General features: G+C 43.5%; 3 protein-coding genes across 3 annotated transcripts in view; all 3 read right to left on the bottom strand.

The window, feature by feature from the left end:
* LOC135493879 (uncharacterized) overlaps positions 1–13,395 on the bottom strand; it is a 38,014-nt gene extending 24,619 nt beyond the window's left edge. Inside the window, exon 1 of the mRNA XM_064781520.1 lies at positions 12,812–13,395. Within this exon, the coding sequence (XP_064637590.1) occupies positions 12,812–13,338 (527 nt within the window). The 5' untranslated portion in view covers positions 13,339–13,395. The remainder of the gene's footprint in view (positions 1–12,811) is intronic.
* Positions 13,396–17,448: 4,053 nt separating this feature from the next.
* On the bottom strand, positions 17,449–20,004 carry LOC135493580 (uncharacterized). The gene has a single exon (XM_064781003.1). The coding sequence runs from the start codon at positions 20,002–20,004 to the stop codon at positions 17,449–17,451; it is 2,556 nt and encodes an 851-aa protein (XP_064637073.1).
* A 132-nt stretch (positions 20,005–20,136) lies between these two features.
* On the bottom strand, positions 20,137–23,193 carry LOC135493581 (uncharacterized). Its single transcript, XM_064781004.1, has one exon. It carries the CDS (start codon positions 23,191–23,193, stop codon positions 20,137–20,139), a length of 3,057 nt encoding a protein of 1,018 aa, XP_064637074.1.
* Between the last annotated feature and the right edge of the window lie 2,292 nt (positions 23,194–25,485).

Here is a 25,485-nt window from a genome sequence, read left to right on the forward strand (position 1 = left end):
ATTGAGGCGTCTCGATAACTATTAGCTCAACTTATTTTTTTGCTGTTGTTCTTATAGGTTCAAAAGTCAACGACTCAAATAATGCAGTAACAGATGCTGACATGACTGATGATGAGCCAGCCAACATCAGACCAGACTCGAGAGCCAGCAACAAAAGCACAGGAAGCAGCACAAGTGGTTACGTCGCAACACCCAAAAGGAACCATCCCACAAAGTCCTCAGAGGATGAGAAGTCCTCTGTTAACGGTTGGTATACGATCATCTCTCAAATGGACAGCAGTTCTCATCGGATACCCCAGTTAAACGATTTTGCCCATCCAAGGATTCCTAGCTGTCACTTTGAATGTCCGAATGACCAGAAGTTTTGATTTGTCAAGTTGCAATACTAGCATGTATCATAAGTCAGTGTTGTTTGCCTTAAATTTAAATAATTTCTTTTGCCGTGTTCATTCTGTAGACTACAGCAGGAAGAAGCAGAAGAAGACCAAGCGTAATCAAGGCAGTGAGCAAGTGAGTGACATCCTGGCACAATTCCTCAGGCAACAAGAGGAGGCCAATGAATCCTTCCGTATGAGAGAGGCAGAACAGAGGCAAAGGGATGAGGAACGCGAAAAGGAGCTCCGTGCTCAAGAGTTCGAACAGAATATGCTAATGATGAGGACAATGGCAAATATGTTCATGGGTAACCAAGGTAGGTGTCTACAGGGTGAATGCAGTATATCAATGCAACTGAATGGATATTGCAAACCAGGGGCTGCTGTATTGGCACATTGTAAAAGGATAACTGTTTAATTTCTAAATATGATGAACACTTCATTTTTGCAGGACAACAGCCAGCAATGCCATTTCTACTGGTCAAATGTTTCTCAGGCGGAAATTACATTGTGCAATAACTGCACTAGTCTGTTGTAGAGCAAAGTAGGCCTACATGTAATCAGAGTTTATTTTATATGAATATCGGTTCATTTAATTTCATGGTAGAATATTGTAATATGTTCTTTTCTTTGGGGCAATTGAAATATCCTACATGTAACCAGATTTTATTTTTTAATACATTTGATTTTAGTAGAATATTGTAGTCTTTATCTATAGACTGTCATTCTATGCAAGGCCAGGGCCCAATCCATGGAATGATCAAGAGCTAAGATTTATCTTCCATCGCTGGCATGGCTGGTAATTATCCCATTGACAAATAGAGGGGAACTTTACCTGTGTACACCCATCATGACATTGCAATACCCCGTAATTACCTTCATTCATTCTTCTAGCCAGTGCGAGTGTGACAAAATATGATGTGATACTGTCTCGGGGTGTTACATGACACTACCTGAGACAGTACAGAAGGAGACTATCTGGTCAGGGAAAAAAAGAATATATAGATGTTATAATCATGTATTTCCCAAATTACAAAACTGGCATAACAGAATTTCAAGCAAAATTTATTTCAGACAAGCAAGTTTCGTCACAGAAAGTAACATCTCTGCCTCATTGTCAGATCAATGTGCTAAGAATTCAACTAGGGCATTACGAATTTCATGTCCTCTGGCCACATCCATTTGACGAGCATCAACTTCTTGGGCAACCATCAGTAGGGGGTCGTCACCCTCATATTCTCTCAGGATTTCCCTCCAGTTCGCATTTAGACGTTCATTGTGAATTTCACAAACATTGTGCATAACACAACATGCCATGACAACTCTATGAATATTTTCTAGTTCAAATTCATTTTTTTTCAAAAGACACCTCCATCTGGCCTTCAGACGTCCAAACGTATTTTCAATAGTCATTCGCGCACGACTGAGTCTATAGTTAAACCGATGCTGTGCTGCAGCTAAAATGCCTCGATGGGCAAAGGGTTTCATAAGCCAAGGGAAAAGGGGATATGCTGCATCAGCGACGATGAAGAGGGGAACATTCTGGCCAACAATAACCCGATTTTGGTTTGGTAACAATTGTCCAGTTACAGCCATATTGTAAATACCAGAATTCGCCAAAATACGAGCATCATGGGCACGGCCAGCGTAGCCGAAGAACACATCCGTGAAGCGGTACCTCCAGTCGCACACTCCTTGAAGCACAATGGAGTGGTATAATTTCCGATTGTAGTAATCTGCTGGGTTTTCCCTCGGAGCTTTGATCGGAACGTGCATTCCATCAATAGCTCCGACACACTGAGGGAAACCCCAACGACGTTCATATCCTTGTACGGTACTATTAAGGCGTTCACCAGTAGGGAACTTGATATATATTGGAAGGAGAATCAGGCAAATAGCCTCACAAGTTTCGTGGAAAATAGTACACACGGTGGAGCGTCCAAGACCAAATTTCTGAGCAAGAGTGCGGTATTCAGTGGGGGTTGCAAGTTTCCATAGAGTTACTGCTAACCGTTCATGGTGAGGAATCGGCCTTCTCATTCGTGTTTCCTGCTTTTGAAGTGCAGCCTGTAGATGAACACATAATATTTCGAATGTTTCCCTGGACATCCGCAGGTTCTCCCTCCAATCAACTGGCTCCCACAAATTACCATTGTATACTTCATCCCAGTAGTTCCGCAAACGATACTTCACCCACATACGACGAGGAATGCGGTTTTGGCCAACCATCACCTGCTGCAAGTGCACCAACACGAATGTCAACATAGCCAGACGCTGTTGATCTTGGTGCCGCTGCCACCGCAATCGCCGCTCAGCCGCCAAATGACGCTGTCTGAGGCGCCGCCGACGTCTATGTTCCCCATTCATTCTCATTACTTGCAGCATGAACGCAAAAACCATAGGGAACCCTTCATTTTCACGATTATTTGGCAGATTATCATCTATGGGCGCAGCCATCTTGGAATGAATGACCTTGACCGCTAACTAGAGCAGTTTGATTCGTCTTTTGTAGATGGCGCTGTGGTAAATACGGACTAGTGAGATTCGTGTCTGAACACGACTAGTTCGGAATGAGGGCTTAATCCGCATTCCGAAGTGCGGACTACGGAATACGGTTTAAATCCGCATCTAGTGTGAACGCAGCATTAGATGCTATGATGTTCATTCTTTTTTTCTTACAGAAGCCGGAAAGCACCACAAGAAATCAACTGCAAACTTCCACGCATACTGAAACTGACTCAGACAGATTTTTGTCAATCCCAGAGGTGTGTGTTACTTTATAACAGCATGATATTTGTTTCAGAGCTCGACAAATTGGAATTTGCCGGGCAAGTGGTCAAAATGTTATCATGCCTGCCTGCATGCCCATGGGCAATTAGCAATTAGCCTATCATAGGCAAGTGCTTAAAATAGATATATCTTTAAATTAGCTGCACTCTTCATACCATGGGCCAAGATGCCATCATTGATTGATTGATTGATTGATTGTCTGGGCAACTGGATTTGTTCAATTTGATTGCCCAGGGGCAAGTGGGCAAAAAAATCAATTGTTGAGCACTGTAGTGTGGGCCTACTGGTGCTGTGTGTTATATTATATTACATCCATATAGATGTAATTTTTTTATTGCAGAAGTTCAGATGTTTCAGAGTCTGAGAAATCTTCCGATGATCCCACCTACATCGACCCGACCCAAAACAAGCAGCCACTGATGACAAGCGTGGTAGTTTTTATGATGTGATGGAGGCTATTCTAGCCAGCTCTTGTCATTCATGGAGGAAGAGAAATTCATTGTCTATGAGCGTCAACTTCATGAGCTTTGCCGGAAATTTTGTGTGTGCCCTAAGTGCAGTTCCAAAATCAGTATCATTGCCATTGGGAAAAATCGAAAAAGTCTGGGTTCACTTTGTAAGATAAGGATGGTGTGCAAGAACCATCATGTGTTCTATCCGAACTCACAGCCGGTATTAGAAACACCCATTCCTTTGATTGATGGGTCATCGGAAATCAACTGGGCCTAATCATGTTGAGCATTCACTCTATTAAAGATCGGTTTTCGTGGCTTGAAGATCGATTGCATCACGCCAATGAAGTGGAATCCCGTTCTGTAATTCAATGGGCATCGACGACACGACCTTCATTATTACCCCTTTAAAAGCAAAGTATTGGGATGAACACAAATTGTCATTGTCATTGGGAAATGAAGATCCTCCGTACCGAGGACTACATGCATTATCACGAACCGAGCAAGGGATGGAGAAAGAAGTTGTGGAGCCGCAGCCTGCCCCTAAACGCCGTCGGCACTATTTATTAAATGAAAAGGTCAAACTGCTCACAGATTTTAGACTCCTCCAGGCAAATAATGAAAATGTTTCAGCTTCTGCATTTGCAAAAGACAACAACTTATCACGGTATACGTTCTTTGGTTGGTTAAACGATGAGGGGGTTATCCTCCAGCATCAAGAGGACTCAGAGAAGAGGAACTGAGCAAGCGTGCTTTGAGAGAGGAATAGGTTAGTGTAATTCCTTACCGATTTTTGCTATAATGTTTCTTCAATTTTGCTTGAGGTGTTGAAACCTTAAGCATTGAAAATTGCGATGCAACACTGCTTAATTCATGCCTTTTGCCTTCTGTATTTTCAGGGCTATTTCCGGAGATGGAAAGAAATTTGTACGACTGGTTTATGATGCAACGTGGTCTAGGTACGCCCATCGCAGGACGACAGATATCCCACGAGGCATTACGGTTGTACACAGAGTGGTGGGATGACCTTGGGATGGACCGTCAAGCGGTTATTTTGCGTGAGCAGCCGACACTTTCCGTTTTCACCGCATCTAACGGATGGCGTTTAGGTTTCCTTAAAAGACACGGCATTACATGCCGACGGAAAACCAAGGATGACAAGCAACTTCCGGAACATGCTGATGAGGTGGTGACCAACTTTAGGAATGCATTCCACAACACAGTTCGAGATACCGCACCATCTTTCATTGCAAACCTAGACGAGACATTCGCTCTTTTCGACGCATTGCCGAATTACACATACGATACAAAAGGCAATCGCCAAGTTAACATAAAGTCATCATGTGGGAATACACGCCTTGGATGTAGCGTAACCCTTGGCATAACCAGCAACGGAAGGAAGATGCCATGCCACATTACCTCTAAAACACCAACAATTGCTGCAAGGGAAGAGTTAAGAGCTAATCCACCACCAAATGTCCATATCGCTCACACCGAAACTGGTTGGGTCAGGACTCAAGTCTTGCTGGATCTCATCGAGGAGATTGTTATACCATTTGTTGGGTCTGACGTACCGTATATCCATCTGTGGGACAGGGCACGTGTACACCTGAATGATGATGTCGCCATGCGAGTGGTTGAGATAGGTGGTATCATTGAACTGATACCTCCCAAATGTACTCCGCTTTTACAGCCTCTCGATTTGACTGTCATGGGAAGTTTTAAAAGTAAGCTCCGTTCCAATTGGCGCGCATGGAAGGAGGCGCACACCGCTGATGGACAGTGCCCGCCCATTAGCCACCTTGATGTTGCACGATTGATTGGGGCAGCATGGGATGAAGTTCCCCCGAATGTCGTAATCAGCGGATTTCACGCCGCCGGTATATTGGGTGATGGCAATGATGAAGATGGCGATGGTAACGGAGCACATGAAGTAGAAGCCAACGATGACGAGGAGGGTGATGGGCTTGAATATCTTCCAGTGATGGAGCAAGATCAGTGACATTTGAAATAATAACTAGGAATTTCCTCCATTTTTGGAGGGGGTGTTCCTTTGTCATGTATGCTACTTATACTGTCCAGCGCGCAAACCTAAAGAACAACAATACCAGAGTTATTCTTTCCATTGTGTTGTATTAATAAAATCGGTTATTAAAATTTCTCGTCAAGAATATTCGTCAAGGTTTTTTGAGTGTAGTAGTTTTTGAAACACCCCGTATAATCCTTGGGGCACACGTGTCTCTTCACCACTACACAGGGAACGCTAAGTGTTACCCTTTATTACTCTGTGGTCGATCCATTTCCTCTCTATTGATAGGGGCTGGTCTACTGGCTATATTCGCATGCAAATCGCGGGCCAGGCCGGTGCTTTAATACGCCCTGCATAAACCCTTCACCCATTGTACCTCTCAATGTACAGTGTGCTAAAACCTGGCTGTGTCTTGGAGGTGAGGATATTCAGTATAACAAATCGCATCTGGGTAATGTATCCCTCGCTGCTGCAATCAGGGGCCATTGTACTCAATGTATATATTTGGTGGATATTCCTCCTGGTTAAGAAACATGTACATAGTATACGTCAAATCAAAGTCGGTATAACAAGTAATGAATCCTTGCTTGGAGTAAAGTACCATAAAAGTACAGTATAACCTCTCTATTGCGGACACCCATGGGACTGGGCCCAGGTGTCCGCAATAGAGAGGTGTCCGCAACAGAGAGGTTATGCCAAATCGTCGGATAGGTGGATTTGAAGTTCCCGCCTTGCAGGTCTTGGTTTTCTCTGTGTCGACATCTAGCGTAGAAACTTTAAACCTGTTGGCTCATCGGTATTTGCTTGTGATGTTGCGTTGAATGACGTGAGCTACTTTGGAACTTAGAAAGTGAATAATCTCTCGAGTAAAAGGTGCCCCTTTTATTGCAAAATCTCCTTGACATGTCAGAATGTGTGAAAAAAACACCATAATTAAATTTCTGTCCATCAGCCACCTTTGATTAATGATTAATTTTTTCAAATTTCTCTACCAACGCATATTCGCCGCAACACTGACAAAACCACGTGGATTTATGAGTGTCCGTTGACACAATAGGCCTATGTGATTAGTTGAAAAGATGAGTAAACAAATGCCGCGGCTTAATTAGGATACAAAAACACAATGCCATGGGGTAATTACATTCATTAATTACGCCAATATCACACCTGTCGGGCTTACTTGACTCTCCAAGCGCCCGTGGGAAAGCATTGTTTTTTGCCTATTGTCGGTAATTTGGAGGGAATTTGACCAAAAATTAGCCATCGCCTTGTCCGCAATTCAGATGTTTTTAATGTTTTTCATTTTGGGGTTTTTGCCCAAAATCACCCAGGAGTTGGGCAAGGCGCAGGCAGAAACTGCCCATTGCCATATCCGGGCCAACTTTTTCAACTTCTTTTTAGTAATAGTTTGCCCGGATACGACCATATCCGGGCCAACTTTTTCAACTTCTTTTTAGTAATAGTTTGCCCGGATACGACAACGGTACTGTTTTAGACAATGGTATGTTACGAGTCCGTGAGCTAGATAGGGCTTGTATTGATTGCGACGACTCAGCGTTGGTGCAAATACGTTTATTACCAACTACTGAATATAGAGGGGGACACAACTCGGTCTCACTATACAGTTATATCGTAACATCCCCTTTTGTTTAGAGGAGTCCAATGGCCAAGCTAGCTATAATGTAAGAGAACACTTACTAATAGAATGAAATGCTAATTACCAATATTGAAAGTCAAAGTTATAAGAAAATTAAACAAATCATCGCAATCTGCGGCTAGTCGAAAGTTATGGTAAGTAACCAAGGAGGATACCGCGGTGACGTCACGGCTTTTCCAAGATGGCGCTGCATATTGTAAACAAACTCGATCCACGGCCAAGGGAAAATCAAGTCATCAAAAAAGTTAGATTTTTCGCATCAAATCAGAGTTATTAGTACTTTTCTGCTATGAAATAAGTCTTCAGACAATAAGCTATCATTTGAATAATGAAAAGTGCTGTTTTGATGGGGAAAAATAGGGTTTTTTAAACCAAATAGCCGGGCACCGATCTTCCAAAATTAGCGATGGTTTCAAAACAGTCTCCCAGATATGGGGCAATCTCTTCATTATCATAATGGGATTTGGAGGCATGTTCACAGATTTTACAAGTTCGAGACCTGTAATACCTAAAACTTGCATAGATCCCCATAGATCCCCTCTATTTGTCGAGTTAGCGCCCCTGTAAGATCATGCATTTTCGGACACTGGAACGAAATCTTCCTGCGGATATCGCGGTTTCGGTGATGATTTAAGGAGAAATTGGCTGTTCTTAGAGTTGTATGGGACAGAAATGAGTTCATACTTCATGAATACATGAATATATTATGATATGGGCGGGCTTCTAAGTCAAAACAATAACAAACTCAACTGTATCTCTACTGTATATTGCGTAGTGCATTGCCTAGTGTATTTCGTAGTGTATTTTAGCGGAGACATTATTTCCGCACTTTGGCCACGCCAAACGTCTTTTTTATTCGTGGAAGTTAATCTGCTCTGTAAATTTTATTTTACACGGGAAGAATCCATACTAGGTATTGCAATATTTCATGTCTATTGGTGTTCTGTGTACAGGAGCGCACCAGACAGTGAGACGTGGAGATGTGTTCAGTGCTGGTGCTGTCAGTAGACTGAATCTGATTGGCCATAGCGATCACTAATATGGGTCGGGATCACGTGATGTGACGTCACCGCGGTATCCTCCTTGGTAAGTAACCACATAAACAAAGATAATCATAGACTATGAAATTGTAGATACACGACTTTAGTGCGCGGATATACGTATCAGAGGATATACGTGTGCGGGTATATTATATTAATCATAATACTAAATAGGCTATAACTTTACTCCGACGTTAGTCTTATGGCGGAAGTAAAGGTGTCATCGATGAACGCTTAAGTTGTTTCTTGGCGCGCATTATAAGTTTAACTTGTCTAGCGGTCTCACAGTGCGTCCAGAGCGAGTTGTGCGGAGCTGCGGATGTTCCATGGGAGCGTCCTCTGATGGAGAGTGATTCTCGCATGGGGGTTTGTCCACTGAGCTTGGAGGGGCTGATGTGTTGTGATGATCATCGAACACAAGTGGCGGTTCGGTGTCTTGATCAGGTCTGATACTAGTAGTGAACGGTTCGGAGGTTGCGCGAATGAATCTTCTATTCCTGCGAATCTTAGTGCCATCATCCATAAGAAGTTCATACGATCTATCATTGCGCTTGTCTATTTGTCCTTTCTGCCATTCCTTTTGATATGGTCGGATGGATCGTACGCGGACGTTGTAACCAATTTTCAATTCTGGGAGGTCCTTTGCTTTTGCATCATAGATTCGGGCTTGCTTTGCGATTTTCTTCTTCTTTTTGCTGTTGACGTCTTCCAGAGTCTTTGGCTTTAACTGAATGTTTGTTATGGGTAGCTGGGTCCTTGTACGACGACTAAACAGGCGCTGTGCTGGAGAACTTTGCATGCCTTCTGTTGGGGTATTTCGAATCTGTAGAAGCGATAGGTGTAAGTCTGTTCTTGAGTGGAGGGATTTCTTTATCAGACGTTTCGCGATTTTCACTGCGCTTTCTACTTTGCCATTTGATTGTGAATGTCCAGGGGATATGGTGGTGTGTTTGAATCCATATGTTTTGGCAAAAGTGGCGAAGTCTTTGGCATTGTATGGAATATTATCAGAGACTACTTCTGTAGGAATTCCATGGCGTGCAAAGTGGCTTTTCATCTTTTCAATCACTTCACTGGCTGTTTTGGTTTGTAGCTTGTCTAGTTCGAAAAAATCACTGTAGTAGTCTACACAAACAAGGTAGTCCTCCTGATTGATGGAAAACAGATCTGAACCAACTTTTGTCCAAGGGAGGTCAGGTATCAGGTGTGGTTGTAGTGTTTCCTTTTGTTGCTTTCTCATGGAGGTCTGGCAAGTATCACATTGTTCGATCAAAGCGGCTATCTCAGCATTGATGCCAGGCCAGTATACACAGTCTCTTGCTCTTCTTCGGCAGGCTTCTATGCCATCATGTGATTGATGCAGGCGTTGTAGGATTTTACGTCGCATAGATCTTGGAACTAGGCATTGCTGTTGTCCTCGAAATATTATGTTGTTCTCCACAGACAACTCATCTCTGATGTTGAAGTAGGGCGAGCACGCAGTTGTCAAGTCTCGTTTGTTGATTGGCCACCCTTGCAGGATGACAGACTTGAGTTCCTGGAGATCTTCATCATCCTGTGTGGCATGTTGAATTTCTCTGAGGGTTGTACTTGAGATTGGTGTGTAGTCTGTCATTCGAATTGATTGGAACTGTAGAACAACATTCTGACGGGTGTCATGGTGGTCTTCACTCTGGAGATAGGCTCTGCTTAGTGTGTCTGCTAGAAACATTTCGTTTCCTTTCTTGTACTTGATTTCGATGTCGTACGCTTGAAGGCTGAGCAGCATTCGTTGTAATCGCTTTGGCGCTGACAAAAGGGGTTTTCTCTGGATGGATTCTAATGGGCGATGGTCTGATTCAACTATCACCTTTCGGCCATACGTGTATTGATGGAACTTCTTTGTCGCATAAACAATGGCCAGTAACTCCTTTTCAATTTGAGCGTAATTGCGCTCGGCCGACGTGAGAGCCCGGCTAGCGTAGGCAACAGGTTGTTCCTTTTGCATTATGGCTGCACCCAAGCCAGTGTCGGACGCATCAGATTGTATGGTGGTGTCTTCATGGACATCAAAGTATCTGAGCACTGGAGCTGTTGTTGCCAAGTGTTTTATCTTTTCGAAGACAGCGTCGTGGTTTGCAGTCCATAACCATTCGGCATCTTTCTTGGTTAGTTCTCGGAGCGGTTCACAGGCGTCTGATAAGCCTTTGAGAAATCGGGACAGGTAGTTTATCATGCCAATGAGACGCTGTACTCCAGCAACATCTGTGGGTTTTGGCATGTTAGCGATGGCTTCGACCTTCTTAGGGTCAGCTTTGAGTCCGTTCGTCGTGAACAAGTGTCCACTAAAATCAACTTCTGAAAGTTTGAACTTGAGCTTGTCCAAGTTAAGTTTTGTGTTGTTCTCTCTGCAGCGTTCGAGTAGAGAAATGATGTTTTGATCGTGATCCTTGATAGCATCTTCTATAGTGTCTCCCTCTCCAGTTATGAGCATGTCATCAGCTATCAGTTCAACACCTTTTGCACCATTTATGACCTGGTCGAGGTGGCGCTGAAAGATCTCAGATGCGGGTTTCACTCCGAATGGGAGTCGCAACCACCTAAAGCGCCCAAAGGGGGTCCCAAATGTAGTTAGAAGCGAGGATGGTTCGTCAAGTTCTACGTGCCAGTACCCATTTTTGACGTCGAAGACGGAATATACCTTCACATTGGCGAGCTTGGGCAGTAAGTCGTCCACCACAGGTAATGGATAGTGGCTCCGTTTTAGTGCACAGTTTAGTGGTTTGGTGTCAGTAGCTGTAAGTAGTAAGTTGCGTATCGGTGGGGCTAATTTTAGTTCCAAGCGGCAGATCTAGTTCACTAATTACATTGCAGGTGGCACCACAGTCAACTTGAAATTTAGTGATGCACTCGCCCTTCTCACCGAGACACATGTTCGCGAATATTTTGCGCTTGTAACCCTTGTTTGAGTTATTGATAGATAGGATGTCCTCATCCGTGTCAGTTTCAGTTTCGTCGGTAGTTTCATCATCGAGGGCATGGACATGCTTGTTTCGTGACTTTTCTTTTGCGCTTCTAGAGTGGCATTTGCGGCTGAAATGCCCAACGCGATTGCAAAGGTTACATGTTTCGTGAAGTGCAGGACACTTGTTCCTGTCTTTATCATGTTTATAGCCACAATATCTACAGTAAAATTTCAGAGTCATTTGAGTTTTAGAGTCATGTTTGGAGCTTCCACCTCTTCCACGATTATGTTGACCTCTTGAAGAACCTTTAGAGGATTTCCTGCTTGAGAATTTAAGCACAGAGTCACTTGCACTAGATTTCATCGCCTTGACTTGAGCGGTAGTGGTCTCAGCTGCACGGCAAATGTCAATGCACAACTTTAATGTCAGCTTGCTCTGTTGTAGGAGCTTCTTGCGGACACCATCATCCGAGATGCCACAGACAATTCTGTCTCGGATCAGTTCATCCTTGAGATTTTGAAATTCACAAGTTTGCGCGAGGGACTTTAGTTGTGTACAATATTCATCTATCGTTTCACCAGACTTTTGGTCACGGTTGTTGAATATGTACCGTTCATAGATCGTGTTTGTTACACCGAGACAATGATTTTCCATTAAATCAATGATTTTAGTTATATCCTGTTTGTCCTCCTCTTCCTCGAATGGTAGGGAATTATAAATCTCTAGGGCCTCTGGTCCGACACAAGTGACGAATGTCGCAGTTCTGTATTCGTTACTTTGCACTCTAAGATTTGTGACGATCTCATAAGAGTTCAATTACATATTTCCAACGTTTCCAGTTCTGGGAAAGGATTCCCTTGACATCTAGCTTGTGGGGAAGTGGAACTGAACTCTGTATGATCGGAGGGGCAGGATTGCCAGGAACTGCATTTTCAGCTTGAGCTTCGTACATGTTCGCATATAGAGTGAACATTTAAACAGTGTATCGATTAGTCCTGGAGACGAGGTTTCAGAAGTACATTCTAGCGTGCCAGGCACTACGAAAGTGTCATTACTTTTAGCCTAGGTCAAGGTTGGCTGTATTAACAATGGCGGCTTCCAGGCGAGCACGTTTTTTAGAATTTGAGAGGCGAAGTGTGGGGGCTTGAGGCGGCTATTTCACTGACGAACGAGCTCTAGAGAATCTCCATCTGGCGATCCTTCACCATCCCACTTCTGTCACCATTTTACGAGTCCGTGAGCTAGATAGGGCTCGTATTGATTGAGACGACTCAGCGTTGGTGCAAATACGTTTATTACCAACTACTGAATATAGAGGGGGACATACTCGGTCTCACTATACAGTTATATCGTAACATGGTATATATTGGAAGACTGCTAAAATGTGAAATCTGTTATATCGTAACATGGTATATATTGGAAGACTGCTAAAATGTGAAATCTGGCAATTGTTACCATCGTCACGTCATCTGGGCCAACTTTTTCAACTTTGTAATTGCATGAAGTGTCGTATAGGATACATACCTTTCATATTCTTTAGTTGATTCACTGATTAGGGCTTTGGCTCGACTTGTTGCCAAGATAGGACCAAGCAATTCGACTTTTCTCAAGACACTGCTCAACACCCTCTGCTCTTCGTCTGTCAAAAGTCTTTGGTCCTGTTCAAACACTTCATAAAGGCACTCCAAACTATCATTGTTTACATCCAGGTCGCACAGATGGTCTGCAAAAAGCTCACTAGAGTTTGTAATGTACGTTTCCAATTTGTCCCACTGGCCTTTCTTGGACAGAATCTTGGCCAGCTCTCTGAAGAACCATCTCTCTGTGGCACAGCTTCCTGATTTTCCATCACCAGCCTCACAGTCACAGTGACAGTCGGGCATGTCAGGTACTTTACCTCCCCCTTCCGAATAAAACACAGAACAACATTCGGCGTGGGTTGTAGTCCAGTTACATGTGCTAGATGGAAAACACCCTTGACTGGCTTGGGTATGAAAACTAGCCCAAGACTGTCGCCTCTTGATTGGGTTTTTGATGCCGAGTTCCGCCATATTATCAGGATATCATTCAGATTCAAATCATGGAGAACAACAACGAAATGAAGCGCATGACGAACGCGAGTTGTTATATCTTCACGCCGAAGATCACGAATATCGGGATTTCTGCCAATTATATAATGACGTCATCAAACGGGAAATACGAATACCTCAAGTGAGATTCCGTGAATATGATTTGCTGATACACGTCACGTGACCGTGTGGTATTTGCAATGTTACCCGCTCGCGAATTTTTTTTCTGCAGGATACTTCTGCCACAGTGTACATCTGACAGCCAATCACAATTGGCGCGATCTTTGACGTCACACTGTTTATTTATGCATGATAATGCAAATACAATGGACGATACCGAGTCGCATGCCGAGTGCCACTTCAACTGTGAATGTGACAATAATTGTCTGACCCCAAGTATGCTCAACTCAAGGTTTGTGTCGTAGTGTTTAGGAATGAATTGCACAGATTCATTGTAAAATTGATGATATTATGCGTACAAAAGAGGCATCAGCTGATTTGATCCTACATTGCAGTGCATGCATTGATTTGTGAAATTTTAAGGGGCAGTGACACTGACAGTGTTGCCAATGTTGATAATTATTAAAGGGACAGTGTATCCGATGTCTCGCGATTTGTGAAATTTTAAGGGGCAGTGACACTGACAGTGTTGCCAATGTTGATAATTATTAAAGGGACAGTGTATCCGATGTCTGCTGTTGAAGGTATCAGGCCTATTTTGGTAGTTTGAACATTGTTGAAGGGCCATTGTATAAAACACATTTTGACAAGCAAACAAAATAAAATTGAATGGTGGCGCCACCTATGCATATACAGCAGAACTAGTTACACGGTTGACAGATAAACATTCAACCTCGGCTATTTTGCCGAGCACAGTGCGCCTTAACAGACAAGTCCAATAAATACAGTCCACTCGACAATGAAAATACATGTTAAGATACTGCAAATAAATATATTTTAGCTAATATACTCCTCTAACCATTTGCTAACTTGTTCTTTCCAAGATTATCAGAACACGTGGCATTGTTGACATTATTGCGCCATGTGGAAAGATGATGTCAACAAAGACACGTGCTTGCCTTGAATTCTGATTGGCTGTCAGATGTACACTATGGCAGAAGTATCCTGCAGAAAAAAATTTCGCTACCCGCTCCATGCAAACTCGCCATAGTGCCTAAATTTAAGAGACAAGACCACAATTGATATTTTAAGCCTTTTAGCAGTTAAATTGTCAATATTTGACCGCGACGCATCAAAGAATGCGTCAAGTAGTGAAACTAAAATTCGGATATGATATACGGGTTAGTCTTGCGAGTAACTGGTGCGATGGAAATTGGGGATTGACCACGGAAATTTTTTTATAATCGACAAATTAGACAGACTTTGATATTTCCACTGTTTTCAGCCAACTGGCAGAAAAAACTCAAAACACGCCCCCTAATATGTAAAGTCAAGAACTTAGTGAGCCCCCCTTTAGGTCGGGGGAGCTCCCCCGAACCCCCCTAGGAGCATATGTTAAGTGCAAGCTCTAACAACTACAGCTGTTACAATGGGGGGACACCCCCCAAACCCCCCTCCGTCGACATAGGTTTTTACCAGTGCGTTGGGGGGAAGCTCCCCCCAAACCCCCCCCGGTGGACAGTCAACTAGCCCTTCTGTGTCATACTGCTGGAGGGGGGGGTGCGATGGGACCATCCATATAGTTCCTTCCGACACATTTTTGTTTTGGTAATGTAATACATTGTGATTGACCTTATTCACGGGAATCGGGCGTTTCCAGTGATATACGACACAAATGGGTTGTCCTCATGCATTCACTTTCGAAACGCATTTTAAAATAGATGTTACGTCCTGTTAATGGGGCACGTCATCATCGCGTACATTTGGGGAAAACTCCCTAACGAGACCGGAGCAGACGGCTGAAAGTAGTTTATTTATTGGCCGCTAGGGTACGTCGCTCACCCGAATTTTTCACGCAACTGTAGCTAAATAGAGCTAGTTCTAGTTTGTGATTCAATTTGATACTTCAGATTTGGGCAGTAGACCAATATAACTTAGTCGTCAGTGTGGTTTTAAGCTGGAAAAACGTATTTGTTTTTCTTAAAGTGCCTTTTTTGGACGGGTGTGTGCGATTGTTTTGTTTTTATGTCACGTGACCTCGATCATGTCGACACAAAATTGAAATAAACCACCCTTTTCTGTCATTATTTAGGACGGATATTTCTCTGATAAAAATATTAATATAATTGGCCAATTTCTTAGGCATATGATGTAGCGAATTCCCATGAAGATTTAAATTAATTTAAATTAATTTCAACCAATGGGATAGCAACCACCACCGGAAGATCGCGGAGAAATCGGTAAACTCAACGGAGTTAATTCAGAAAAATACCAAAAAAAATTGTTTGTAGGATATACAATCTCTCTTTATTTCTCATCATTCATTTACATTATCTACTCCCGCACACACGTGTATCTTAAGAGCCCCTCCTAAAGGGGGGCTTATTACCCAATTAGCAAAATTCGAAATTAATTTTTTCATCAAATAATTTCTTTATATCTGTAGACGTGCCACAGCAAATATTTTTTCAATACCTCTCCAAATATGTACTTGAGAGTAAAAAACATGCACTCGTCTAATTGATAGGCCTCGACCCTCCAACCTATGAATATTCATTAGTGGTCTTGTCTCAATTGTTTTGAAGGATGATCTTATTTCCATTCTTCTTTCGTTGTTACCGTTTTATTGGCGATTTTACTTAACAAAACTCGAATTCAAACTAAACTCTTTCGTCTTTATTTGTCCACCAACACCACCAACATTTGTCACATTCCACCTCGGCCGTGCACTGCCGAAGACACTTTTATACCTCGTAAACATTCTCCCTTCCCCGTTAATACCTAGGATTTTAACGGAACCCTTTTAATCTACTATCCCATTCCAAAAACAATTCCAACAAATACTCAAGTTTATATACTCACATACACTGTAACAATTTAAACTGGAATCAAAAACTCAGAACCTGAGTATTCAAAATACTGTCATGCATTAGGCATTAAGAACAAACCCTATAAAAAACTAATCCAATCAAACAATAAGTTCACTATCTTTGAGAGTGCGCAGTACTAGTATGTCTTCAAAAAGTTAGTCCCCATTAGAGCAAAACACAAGTCTCAACCATTTCAGGACAACGACACCTTTGGAAGTCACAAACAAGTCAACCAAGCCTCATATTCTGAAGCAACCACACTAACCAGAATTTTGCTTTAAAATTCCCCCAAGAAACTTAGCTTGTACCAAAAAGACGCTTGAAAAGGACCAAACGATTTCCAAAGGTTGTTGTCCTACAAAATAGTCGAAACACAAAATTAACTTCTCTCTATCCAATGAAGCACTAAAGTCTCTGAATACATGCATGTTATCAGTTCATGGCAACAAATGCCTAGATTTGTCCAGTGTCCATCTGAACAGAGTCAATTTTGCGGAATTGAGAATTAGTAGATTGTCACATTCAGCGTCCAATGAATTTGAATCATGCGCAAAGAATCACAATCACACATCAATAGTTCTCACAACACATGTCTATTGGAGGACAAATGCCAAATAGAAAAACATCACTTTAACCCTTCAATTTTTAACTCCCTTGCCCACAAAGAAATGGACAACTTGAAAATGGCACAATTTAACCCTCTGTTGGCTGGTCCTACAAAAACGTGCACAATGAGCCTATTGATACTCAACTTTAACACAGTTGGTCCTCGGACCGCGCAGTAACACAATTCTACGGCGATGTAGAAGGAATTATAGTCCCTCACACAAAAAGTCTTAAGTACCCGGTAGTACTTTAGTTCACAAATACAAGAGAGGGGTAGACAACCCTGTCTTGTGGATATTACCAAGGACATTATTCTGGCCCCAAGAACACTGGTAATATCACAATCGGCACGTTTTTCACGGAAATTAATGTTCAAGTGTCTCTAAAGTGGATCATTAGGATCCCGTCATCGTATCGTAAGTATAAGCGGCGTCTCGTTGTGTCTCTGGCTGCAAATCTCGACGATACATCCGACTACTCTGCTGGGCCGATATCCTCAACACTCCAAGGGACACAATCGGACGATTGGGCGGAGCATTGTTTTCTCACCAACTTGGATTCTGGCGACTCTGGTGTGACCATCCTTTCCAGGAAATACCTCCGTTATCCGGCCAAGAGGCCAGGTTCCCCTTGTTGAACCTGGGTCGGCGACGAGAACGACAGTGCCAACAGTTAAGTCTTTCTTGGTATCTCTCCATTTCTGACGGTGCTGCAACAGTGGAAGCCATTCACTCTGCCAACGTCTCCAGAAATGCTTAAGGAGATCTTGAACTCTTCTCCATCTTCTGGCAGGGCTGAAACGGGTTCCATCGATGGTATCAATGACTTCTGGTGCAAACTGACCCCCACATTGGCCATGCAGAAAGTGATTAGGGGTGAGTGGCATTTCATCCCTAGCATCTGCAGACTGGTATGTGAGCGGTCTCGAGTTAAGAAGCGCCTCAGCTCCGGTAAAGGCAGTCTGCAGTTCTTCATCTGTGATATCGGCTCGTTCTAAGATTGCTTTTATCGCTCGTTTGGCACTCTTGACTAAACTTTCATGAAGACCCCCAAAATGTGGACCCAATGGGGGGAAGAAAGTCCACTTTACTCCTTGTCCGGCTGTCTCTCGAACAATCTTATCCCTATCGAGTTGGGTGATCAGCTCCATAAGTTCTCTATTGGCACCCACGAAATTACTACCATTGTCTGATGTCATCTCCAGTGGGACCCCTCTTCGATTGACAAAACGGTGGAAAGCATTAAGGAACGAGTCTGTATTCATTGAGTACGCCATCTCTAAATGCAGGGCTCGGGATGCGTGGCATGTGAAAAGGCACAACCATCTCTTTGTTTGAACTCTTCTGCTCTGTTTCGTGAGAAAAGGCCCAGCGTAATCGACGGATGTGACAGTGAAGGCTCGAAGAGGCTGAGTTACCCGTGACTTTGGTAACGGAGCCACAACTTGGTTGACGATTCTTGCTTTCCTACGTTTACAGAAGTTACAGTTGGCCTCACCATCTCGGACCTCCTCACGACCACGGATTATCCAGTATTTTGCCGATAGTGCTGCAAGTGTTTGATTTGTAACAGCGACGTGGTGTCCCTGCTCATGGTACGCCTGTACAATCAGCTGAGTTGTTCGATGTTTTCTTGGTAGAACTATGGGATGCTTAGCATCAAAGGTCAGATTTTCTGCATACTCCAACCGACCATCAACTCGTAGGATCTGATCCCTGTCTAATTTTGACTTTAGACTAGCAAGTGGACTCGACTTAGGAAGCTCCCTTCCGTTCTTCAAGGCTGTAAACTCGTCTTTGAATGATTCGACTTGAGCTTGTCTGATGAGGAAAAGTTCAGCATCGTGGATTTCTTCAGCTGTGAGTTCGCCTCTTGTTCTCGAGACTGGTGATGTTGTGCAATTCTCCAAGAAACGTTGCACCCATGCATGGAGTCTGGTTAATCGCAGCCAACTTGAGTGATGTGTTGGATCCAGCCGTGTATCTAACAGATTGACTGCTCCGGTAGTGAACAATCCAATCTCTGTTGTCTTGACTTCATCAACTGCTTCAGCTCCTCTCTCGAACTGGTTTTCTGGCCACTCTGTCTTGTGTTCAAGAAGAAACGCTGGACCCCTCCACCACAGCTGCTGACTGACCAAATCTGCTGCTTTGACTCCTCTTGACGGTAAATCTGCTGGATTCTGTTTAGTGGCGATATACCTCCATTGACTTGGATCTGTATGGCTTTGTATTTCCCCTACTCGGTTGGCTATGAAGATTTTCAACTTTCGACTTGGGCGTCTTATCCACCATAGGACATTTAAGCTGTCGGACCAGAACGTGACATCTCGAAGGGAGACTTTTAAGGCTGTTACAACTGACTGGGCTAGCTGTAAGTTGAGAATTGCCATCATCTCGAGTTTTGGTATACTGGTAGCGACAAGGGGAGCGACTTTGGTCTTTGAAGCTATCAGACGTGAAGTTACCATGCCGCTGTCATAGGTAACTCTGGTATAGATGGCTGCTCCATGTGCATCTGCTGATGCATCTCCAAATGAATGTATCTCGATGCTGACTGCCTTCTCTTGAAGTTGGATACATCTCGGTACTTTTGCCTCTGCCAAATAAGATATCTCAGTCATCCAATCTCTCGCTTTCTTCTCCAAGATTTCAGGAACCTCATCATCCCAATCGATTCCACTCGCCCAAACTTCTTGCATCAGCATTTTTCCTCTGACAACGTATGGGGAGACCAATCCCAGCGGATCAAATATTGAAGCAACTTTCCTCAGCAGGCTTCTCTTGGTTATCTTGAAATCTTCTTCTGGGGCTGTCAAGTGGAAGGTAAACACGTCTTCTTCAGCAAGCCAAAGAACTCCAAGTGCTTTAACAGAGGGCAGCTGTCCTTCTTCTAGGTTGATTTCTGAGGCTCTGTCAGTTTCCGGTATACGGGCTAGTACAGCTGATGAGTTCGACAACCATTTTCTCGGGTGCATGGCTGCTCCTTTCAAAAGTGATGACAATTCTTCATACAGCTGACATCCCTCTTTGATTTCAGCAAGGCTGTCCATGGTGTCGTCCATATACGTCGAGTTCAATACCGATTCAGCTGCCAATGGAAACTCTTCCTGGTGACGTCGAGCATGCTCCTGGACGACTAACTGTGCTTGAAAAGGTGACGAGTTGATCCCAAAAACGACTCTCTAGAATTCATAGATCTCTTGTTTCCTCGACTGGTCCAGATCTCTCCAAATAAATCGGAAGTATGATCTCTGGGATGGATTGACAGATATCTGCAAGTACATCTGGGAAATGTCACATACTAGAGCGATCGGTTTCTGGCGAAATCGCAGCAAAACATCAAAAAGTTCAAGTTGAAGTTTCGGTCCTTGATGAATCTTGTCGTTCAAAGATGTCCCATTACTTTTTGCTGAGGCGTCAAATACAATTCTCGTCTTCGTTGTGGCTTTATCTGGTCTCACGACTGCAAAATGCGGCAAATACCAAGTGTTCTCCTCTGCTGTACGATCTTCACCATCAGGAATCTTCTTGACGTATCCTTTCTCAAGATACTGCGTGATGACGTTCTGATAACTTTGTGCTATCTCCTTGTCTTTCAGCAGTTTCCGTTCTGTGCTCACTAGCCGCTTTTCTGCCATTTCTCGGCTACCTGGCATGGACGGTGCCTGATCTCCCTTCCATGGAACATCGATTTGATATCTATCTTCCACGACCTTGAGACTCTCCTTCGTCTTGGTAAAAACCTGGCTCTCTTCCGGACTCATGACCTGCTTGCTGTGAACGACACTTTCTACCTCCCAGAAGCGACGCAGTGTGTTGTCAATATCAGGTGAAATCATCTCGGAAAACGATGTGGTGTGACTAAAGTAAGAATGAGCAAAGTTCGTAGAGTCACTGCTGCCATTAGCATTAGGTATCGGTCCAATGCATGTCCATCCAAGGCCTGTCTTCCTTGCAACAGGCTCACCCGGTTTGCCGATTATCTCCTGATACGCGAGGTGAAGCTCGGGATAGTCTGCCCCAATCAACACATCAACAGTGCAACGCCTTCCTGCTTTCGGAAAAACAATGTTCTTCAAATGCGTGTACTGACTGCTATGAACATTCCAATCTTCATGACGTAAATCCCCAGTGATATTGTCAACAGTTCTGGCATTGAACACAATGTCAACTTTCCTATCTAAACTCTCCAAACCGATTTCAACTGGCATAGTCATAAAGGTTTTTGTCGACCCGTTTAGAACGTTAACTCGTGCTTCTGATATCTGTCCTCGAAAGCCAAGCTCTTCTGCTACTCCAGAGTTGATGTAACTCGATGTACTGGCATCATCCAGTAATGCGTTGACTTTTAATCGCTGTCCCTTTGATTTCAGTATCACTGGAACTGTCCTCAGGGCTACTGGCTGTCGGTGTCCTGTTGCCATGGTTATACAATGTGAACTGCCTGGATGATCAGTTTTCTCAACTTGCTTCTGTGCATCCTTCTCCTTACTATTGCCTGCTTTCTTCTTCTGCTGAGCTCCACGTTCCTGACGTCCCTCACTCCTATGCAACAGACGGTTATGACTGTCAGTGCATCCTCCAATCCCGCATTTGCTGCTTCTTGGACAATTTTCTCCGAGGTGAAAACTTGACAGGCACCGAAAGCAAAGTTTACGATCCTTTGCCACCTGCCATCGATCTGGAATGTTCTTTTCCTTAAAAGCTGTGCAGTGCCAGATTGCATGATCTTCACTCTTGCACATCTGACATATCCGTTGTGATGCACCTCTGGAATCATCAGCGTTCTGCGTGACAAGCGTTCGCCCGCTTGTTTTCTCTGTTTTCCTATGGCTATGCTCCTTAGCATTGCTATGCTCTTTGGCGGTGCTATCATTGTAATGTCCTGGTGTTCCGAACAGCGGATCATTGGCTTCTGTTGCTGCCAATGACACAAACTTCACAAACTCTGCGATATTTGGATAATTTCCGGTTACACGGGCAGTCTCCACCGCTTTACGTCTCCATCTGTTCTGTAGGTGTAATGGTAACCGTTCGGACATGACGCGTATCGATCTCATTGTGTCGATTTCTGAAACCTTGTTCATCGAAACAAAGACTTCCAGACAACTGTTTAGGTCATCTGCGAACACCTGAAGACCGCCAGAGTCAGCAGCACGTATAGCTTTCCCCAGTGATACTCTGTCCAACCATGCCTTTGTTATGACAAATTCATTGCCAAATCGCTCCTTCAAGATTGCACGCGCCCTGACATACCCCTGGCTCGAGTCCATCATGGTGCAACACTCAATCACTTGTCTTGCATTGCCCCTACAGTACTGTAACAACTGCATCAACTTGGTGTCATCACTAATGCTGGGCTTGTTGCCAACCGCACTGTCAAAACTACGAATGAATGTCCAGTATCTCAGCGGATCACCGCTAAATGTCACCAGTTCCACTTTGGGTAACTGAACAGCGTCTATAAGCTTTATCAGCGGCTGCACTTCTGAGTGGTCACTACTAACACTCGTTGATTTCTTGTCACGATCAGACTGAGAGTCATGAGTTCCATTCGTCGGACTGATGGCGATGTCACAAGCGGTTTTTAGCGTACTAACTAAACACTCCATCGAACTACAAAGGTCCTCAGTGAAACCTGCTGTGACTGCATACTCCTTGGCTGCCTCCCTCTCATGGCTTGTGGCAACTGGGATAAACTGCGACGAATTCACATTTAGTCCAACACCTCCAAGCTGGTCTCGATTATCACTATCAGGCACAGCACGATTAACAGGCGGCAAACAGTCCTCATATTGAAGTTGCATTCTTGGCGTTTCCAACACAGGAGACAGCTGATCATTGACATTGTTGCGTCTTGCCAATGATCGCCTTGGTGCAGGCACAGGTCTTGATCTTGGACTTGGCATAGGGGTAGGCCTACGAGGGCTATCATAAGTCTGCTGGATCTCCGGACTATGTTCACGAATGATGTTAGGACGAGGTTCACGAGTAAGACTGGGACTAGGTTCACGATCACGAGCACGAATGTGTCTATCAAGTTTTTCAGTCTCCGTTTCTATCTGGAGCTTCAACGCAGCCATTCTGCGACGCAGATGCGTCCTTAAAATGTCACGCTCCATTCTGGTAATGGAATCCTTGTGGGCAACCACTGGTTCCTCGTTTTCTCCCAAAAACAACATGACATGTTCCCCCTGCACATAGCCACGTGCTTCGGCCGCGGGTGGACTGGCGGCCATTTTACTTTTCGTCAGATCGATTCGATATCATTTTTAAAACACTTCAAAAGTCTATTTCATAATGTCTCTTTTCCGTTAAATCTTCATATAACTAGGCTCTGCTACCAATATGTTTTGAAGGATGATCTTATTTCCATTCTTCTTTCGTTGTTACCGTTTTATTGGCGATTTTACTTAACAAAACTCGAATTCAAACTAAACTCTTTCGTCTTTATTTGTCCACCAACACCACCAACATTTGTCACATTCCACCTCGACCGTGCACTGCCGAAGACACTTTTATACCTTGTAAACATCAATGAAGGTACATTTCAGGGGTTAACGTTTTGAGATTTTTTTCAAACTAATGTAGATGACATCCCACAACTCTCCAACAAAGGAAAGTCATATCTGGACATTTTTGGAGAAATGAGAGACATTTCAGAGTGGTACAACTGTGCCAAAGCGACGAAAGAGGACAAAATCGACAAAAAGTCATGATTTTGCAGCCAACAGCACCAAATTCAAAGACCTGCCCTGGCCAGAATAAGCAAGCTATGGAGCTGAAAATTTAAGATGTGATTTAGGAATATCTTTGCTGCTTAGGGCACAACTTTCAGAATCAAGGGCTAAGTAGTTTCAAAGAAATTACAAAATGAATGGCAACACAACAAGACTTGTAAAAATGAAACCGAACTTAGACCGGGGTTAGGTTGACTCTTATTTGGGTCAAATTAAGTTTTTTTCTCATTATTTTAGCTTGTTTTGACCTTAAATCATCAGCAATACAATATTCTAAATGAATTAGAGCACATTCAAATTTTTCACTATATTGACCCAAAATGTAGTGTAAATGGAGACAAGACCACAATTGATTTTTTAAGCCTTTTAGCAGTTAAATTGTCAATATTTGACCGCGACGCATCAAAGAATGCGTCAAGTAGTGAAACTGAAATTCGGATATGATATACGGGTTAGTCTTGCGAGTAACTGGTGCGATGGAAATTGGTGATTGACCACGGAAATTTTTTTATAATCGACAAATTAGACAGACTTTGATATTTCCACTGTTTTCAGCCAACTGGCAGAAAAAACTCAAAACACGCCCCCTATTACCCAATTAGCAAAATTCGAAATTAATTTTTTCATCAAATAATTTCTTTATATCTGTAGACTTGCCACAGCAAATATTTTTTCAATACCTCTCCAAATATGTACTTGAGAGTAAAAAACATGCACTCGTCTAATTGATAGGCCTCGACCCTCCAACCTATGAATATTCATTAGTGGTCTTGTCTCTTAAAAAACTCGTTGTAGGGAACGAAATGTATGGGCGGTTTTTGCCGCAAATATTCACCAACGCGCGAGGGATAGATAGCAAGTTACTCCTAGAAGTCGATGAGGCGTATAGTTCGTGGCGCGTACAGCTGTAATTTCTAAAATCTGCATTTCCTAGAATCGTCGTGAGGGATAGATACCGCGAGCTCTAGAACCCGCAGGTTCTAGAACCGTGAGCGATAGATCTCGTGAGGGATAGAAGTTCCAAAAAAATCCGTTATGTGGCGCCACTGTCGCATATTGACGTCGTCGTATTGTTTTTGCTGTAAGCGACACTACTGTCAGTTGACCTCAACACGTGGTACTTGTGTACCGGTACTTTGTCACTGTCAGAAAGCGCGTACATGCGTAGGCTACTTTCGTTGCAATTTTAAAAATGTGCGACCAGTCGCAGCTGCAACAGGCAGCACTACTGCTTCAGCAAGTAGTGCAGATTTTAGACCAGCAACAGCCCGATCAGCTGCAGCCGAGACAGCCTCCAGCAGAGGCTTGTGATATAAACTCGAGTATAAACCCTGATTCTACACCACGAATATGCGACAGTGGCGCCACATAACGGAAATTGTTTGAACTGCTATCGCTCACGAGATAGTGTCGCCACATAACGGATTTTTTTGGAACTTCTATCCCCCACGAGAACTATCGCTCACGGTTCTAGAACCTGCTGATTCTAGATCTCGCGGTATCTATCCCTCACGACAATTCTAGGAAATGCAGATTTTAGAAATTACAGCTATGCGCGCCACGAATATGGGCGGTTATTGCCGCAAATATTCACCAACGCGCGAGGGAAAGCAAGTGACTCCTAGAAGCCGATGAGGCGTATAGTTCGTGGCGCGTATAGCTGTAATTTCTAAAATCTGCATTTCCTAGAATCGTCGTGAGGGATAGATACCGCGAGCTCTAGAATCCGCACGTTCTAGAACCGTGAGCGATGATAGATCTCGTGAGGGATAGAAGTTCCAAAACAATCCG

Source organism: Lineus longissimus, chromosome 9 (assembly GCF_910592395.1).
Source record: "Lineus longissimus chromosome 9, tnLinLong1.2, whole genome shotgun sequence".
NCBI lineage: Eukaryota > Metazoa > Nemertea > Pilidiophora > Heteronemertea > Lineidae > Lineus > Lineus longissimus.